At 39.7% G+C, this 5,432-nt stretch overlaps 1 protein-coding gene across 1 annotated transcript in view; it reads left to right on the top strand.

Annotated features, from left to right (window-relative positions):
- LOC126390302 (phosphoribosyl pyrophosphate synthase-associated protein 1-like) overlaps nt 1-3,529 on the top strand; it is a 15,221-nt gene extending 11,692 nt beyond the window's left edge. Inside the window, exons 8-10 of the mRNA XM_050044544.1 lie at nt 1,249-1,319; nt 1,705-1,851; nt 3,029-3,529. Of these exons, the coding sequence (XP_049900501.1) occupies nt 1,249-1,319; nt 1,705-1,851; nt 3,029-3,187 (377 nt within the window). The 3' untranslated portion in view covers nt 3,188-3,529. The remainder of the gene's footprint in view (nt 1-1,248; nt 1,320-1,704; nt 1,852-3,028) is intronic.
- The last annotated feature ends 1,903 nt before the right edge of the window (nt 3,530-5,432 follow it).

Here is a 5,432-nt window from a genome sequence, read left to right as displayed (position 1 = left end):
TACAGTGTTTTCTTCGGGTAAACGTAAACACGTAACATCCGCCCCGCCTCCTATCCAATCAGAAACCTTCCCTGCCCCAAACCTTGCGCAGACCTGAATAAAGGCGATTAAACTGATCTCCCGTGTAAACCCTCATTCAGAATGAATATTTCTCATGTAAACTACCTGGAAAAACTTGAATTCCAAATGATTTCATTCAGATTTATTTCATTCTGAATGAGAAGCCATCATGTAACCGTAGCCAGTAGTGTGTTATTTATTAGCAATATGTGTAAAGTCTCATGCTAATTAACCCTCCTAGATTTAGTTTATGAAATTACATATAACTTGTCACACTATTGATTAGACACTAGTTATTATAGTTCATTAAATGCCTAACATGAACATAATCATGCTAAGTGATAATAACAGTGCCTGTTTTTCTTTTTTGCATCTTTTTGCTTGATTTGAGTTGTGGGCTCAGATTTTCTTTTGTTTGGGAAATACTCAAAACCATTGGATTATAATTTCTTGGCTTCCTTTTAAACCCAGAAATAGCCATTCAGAAAGTTTTAAATCTGAGTTTTTGCACAGAGGCCTTGCTGGATGGTCTTGTGATGGATTTGGGAACTGGCCTCTGAGCGTGCCTTGCTGTCGTTTGGAAAAAGTTCTTGGCATGGTCGAGGCCTCAGTGTGGTGGGTTTTGGACCTGGATCGATTATTACTTGAAATCCTTTTAGGTAATTGAGACACATTAAAATGCCTGTCTGGGTTTGGAGACTATAGTTTGGAGGGCTGTAGATTAGCCCCAAGATAAGTTATGTTCTTAATAACATCAATATTGTAATCTGTGAAAACTAGTGTCTGATGAGATTACAAATAATGATCGATCCTGGTCTGTGGTTCCTAAAGGAGGCTCTGCTTGACATCCACTTGTCCATCTACCGCTATACCAAAAGCAGCCACTTGTACTTGTACCATGTAAAGCCATCTCAAGTCTTGGTTTGAGTGTAGCACAAATTTGTGCCACAGATAACTTGCTCTCAACAGTCTTCAGTGGCCTGCAGGTATTGAACCAGTGCTGTGGTAGCTGGAACCTTGCTGGGGCAGAGCAGTCTTGCATGATGTTTGCAGGTTTTTTAACCAAATCCCTTCTCACCAAATCTCCCTTAACTTTACCTCACCTCAAGAACCCGCTCCTGATTGGGGTTACAGGCCAGAGCTCATGTCTTTTCCTGAAAGTAACGTTCCTTTATCTGTTTCTTTTAGTAATGATGGCGAAGGAGAAGCCGCCCATCACTGTTGTTGGAGATGTAGGAGGCAGAATCGCCATCATTGTTGTAAGACCTCAAACTTTATATGAAAACTATTGAGGGATGCATCCCCCATATTGAAACATGAGCTCTCACACAACATCTGTATTGGAGAGATACAGTGTGAGGACTCACTGAAATTTTTGAGGTACCACAAAATATCACAGCAAGGCCAAGTACTGTGTTCCTGGTGTTTTTTGTACTTAATGAGATTCTTTATAGTCACGCTGCTTTCCAAGAAATCTGATGAATGTTGGATTCTTACCATTGTTAACACTGTGACACACTGACCTCCCAAAAAATAGAAACTCAGATGTTGACACTGAGTTTTCCAGCAATCCAAATGTATGCATTTTTCCTTTTTTCTGTCCCTTTACCCATGTGATGCCTAACCCTGTGGTCGCTTTCTCAGGATGACATCATAGATGATGTGGACGACTTTGTTGCTGCAGCAGAAATCCTGAAGGAGAGGGGAGCGTACAAGATCTACATCATGGCTACGCATGGCCTGCTGTCTGCAGATGCACCACGGCTAATAGAGGAATCTGCCATCGATGAGGTAAAATCATGTGTGGGTTTTGTCACTTAAGTTAACATTTAAAGGTGTATGGAAAGTGTATATCAAACCTATGAAATCCTGTAATTACATTCAGTAAACTGATCTGATTAATTAAATTTGTTAAAACACATATCAGCAGAAGCGTCAGTATAATCCTACCCAGTCAGTCCAGTACATATACATATTGTAGATCAGCATGTTGCCTTCCTCCTCAAAAAATGAAAACACAATTAGTCACTCCTGCAAATACCTTTCACTGTGGTGTCACTTTGTGATGTATCCCTCCATAATTATTTACGTAAGTAATTTGTAGGACTTTTTATACATGTCCGTCATGCCTTGATTAATGTTTGTGGGAACTCATAACACCAACCTGATGACAAACTAAACTTAAACAGTGTGATTTCCTGTTTACTTACACTTTGCATTTTGTCAGCGTTGGTATGTGGAACTTTTTGCCCTGAGTTCAGCTGTGTGTGAGTTTGAGGACTGGCTTTGATTATTGGGGAATCCTGTGTCATGAGAGTGAGGTTTTGACACTAAGGAAATAATTACTGAAACTTAGTAGGGGGTTTGTTTATTTGCAGAGTTATGTGAGGATATCATTTCCATGTGGCATTTGTAATGCATGGAATATTCTCAGGGTAGATACCACCTCTAACAGCCCAACTAATCAAATGCTCATGTTTAGAGTTGTATATGTACAGGGTTCCCAGGGTCATGAAATTCCTGGAAAAGTTATGAAATTATACTGTTTTTCTGACCAGAAAATGGTTTGGAATTAACAGAATATTTTAGAAAATTTGGGAATATACATTGTTTTGGCTATTGTTTAAAATGTGTCCATCAAAATCCCAAATCATACCTAATGTTACATGAAATATGTATATGATATTTTTTTTTTAATTGAATTATTTTTTGTTGTTGTTTCTGTGTAACCTTTAGCTACAATGTCTTTCTTAAGGCATGGCACACTGAAATAAAACCCTTACTGTCTTCTGTGATCGCTACATATGTCTACCTATATTGAACTACGTAAAGTCAAGCACATGGGGTAAAATATTTTTGGAAAGATTTGAAATGCTACCTGAAAACTTAGACTCAGGGCAGCAAAATCCATTTAGTAGTGCTAAAAGGCTGAAACAAATGCACTCAGACTGTTGTTTTGCGCCTCCAGGTGGTGGTGACCAACACTGTACCTCATGAGATGCAGAAGCTGCAGTGTCCAAAAATCAAAACTGTGGATGTCAGTATGATCCTGGCTGAGGCCATCCGGCGCATCCACAACGGAGAGTCCATGGCCTACCTGTTCCGCAACATCGCCGTGGATGACTGAGGCAACGCACACTTAAATTTTACATTCCTGCGCTCACACACACCGATGACCAAGAATCAAGATTATTCCATTTTCTGCTTTGACCAATTGTACCTGTTTGTTTTGCTGATAAACACGTTGGCACAAATTGTTTGTATTCACCGTATATGAAGCAACCTCAGCTCTTCTTTATTCCTTTGATTTGTTACATAGCAGGACTGTACAAACAACACACTGTTTCACTTCACTAATATAAGCTTCCTACCATCTGAAAACATAGATAGCACAACATAATGTATCATGTGCAGCCTCTCAGTGCGCTGCAGACTTTGACAAATAAACAGTTCTTCTTGTGTGAGTAAAGTTCTGTCTTATATTTCTTTTAACCATGTGACTTTAATACGATAAACACTTGAACCGTGGTAAAAACAGATGGCTTTGGTAGGCATATGGTTTGCATTTTGGGTTGGAAGTGTGAAGAGATTTAACAAAGTGGCTTCACACCTGAATCTAAACTTTCAGTAGCAGTTTCAGTCACAGTTGAGGCTGTTTGCTTTATGAAGCATGGAAGAAAAGCGTGAAATGTCCAGCTGCAGTGTTGGATAAAAATGCTCATCATAAAGCTTGTGCCAAAAAAACACTGCACTGCACGAGCTGGTTTGTCATTTTATGGTTGTGATATATTAAATAGTACATCAGGAAATACAGTAGAGTGCAGGAAGTTTCAGTGTAATGTGGGCATGGTTCCAGGATCTGATCGCAGCAACGTGCCTTGATTTATTTTATTTTTTTAATAAATCCTGCTTTGCATGAAGAGTGTGTGACATCTCACACAAAAGGTAAATGAACCTTTTACCATCGTAAAAGAACAAGAAAGTGGATACAATGTAAAGTTAACTGCACAGTTAGCTGACTCTCTTTACCACAGTATGTATACAGAATGTAATCACTGACCTTAAAATTACATTTTGGGTGATACTTTCTGAATGTAACCTTAGACAAGAATAGAATTCAGTTGTAAATATATGAATATATCTTTTTATTCATGATTTGAAAAGGTGACTAATATACAAAAATACAAGTCAGTCACACACATTGACATATGACCCAAAAAATGCTCAGTCACAGTAAAAATAGGCATATGACACATTCAACAGTTATTTTTACTCTTCTACTTAGCTTATACACTGCAACACAGAGACTGCTGACATTTCATCACACACACACTATTTAATAATCTTGCTGTGTTCTGCCCAGGACCCTGAACTTGTTCTAAACGCCTCAGAGTCACTTCAATCTGCTGAGGAGCTTTGACCAAGTCCAGGGGCAAAGACAACTGAGAAAATGACTCATAACTTTATGAATGACTTCGCTCACTGCAGCTAACATCTGATCCACTGAACGCTAACAAAACTAATACTAAAGTAAAGGTAGTATACGTAAACTGGCTGTCCAAATATCCTCAGAGGTCCATCTCAGACGTACATTAAAATAGAACTCCGCGTTACAAGATGACAAATCCACACACCTGCGTGACTGCGAAGCTTCTAGGCCTCCTTCCCTTTGCAAATGAACACAAGGGTGTGCGGAAGAATGTTTAAATGTGGACTGAAAGAGGAACTGCCCGCAAACGTTTACCCGGCCACTTCCTCAAATTAAAACAGGAAACTCTGTCTAATCTGATGGAGTGGTGTGCGTGTGTGTTTGTGTGAGTGTGGGTTTGTGTGTTTTTGTGTGTGTGGGGTGCTCGGACCTGAGCACTTCAACTGTCTCTGCTCGACAGGTTGCATTCAGGGGAACCGTGCACAGCTGTTTCAGGAACTGCAATATGATCCATTCTGTCGGCCTGTTGAGCAGGAGTGCTGATGATCTATTTAGTATTCACATTTTGTGATGCTCAAGGGTTTGTTTTGCTTAACTTTGACTGCTGTCCCCCTCAGGCCTGGAGCCAGTTAGTTGACACTAGAGTTGACACTTCCTCCTTAATTGGGATGTCACAGTAGCTTTCATCTGAAGTTAAAGCGGCTGTGATATTATCCAGGCTGTTTGAGATGTTCACTGTAAGCTTAAGTGTGTTTTATGGTTCAGGAAAGGCAGCTCTGGTAGACTCCATCAACAGCTTGTGTACCCACTGCTTGTCAGTCCGATAACTCCAGACTGATGACAAACAATAAAATCCACGCACATCTTTCTTTGTTCATCAGAGCACTCATCAAACTAATGAGGTAATGCAGTGAAGTCTATGTATGCATATCTGAATATTAAA

The sequence above is a fragment of the Epinephelus moara genome, chromosome 5, assembly GCF_006386435.1.
Source record: "Epinephelus moara isolate mb chromosome 5, YSFRI_EMoa_1.0, whole genome shotgun sequence".
NCBI classification, from domain to species: domain Eukaryota; kingdom Metazoa; phylum Chordata; class Actinopteri; order Perciformes; family Serranidae; genus Epinephelus; species Epinephelus moara.
Note: the sequence above shows the minus strand (reverse complement) of the source record. Positions and strands in the feature narration are given on the sequence as shown.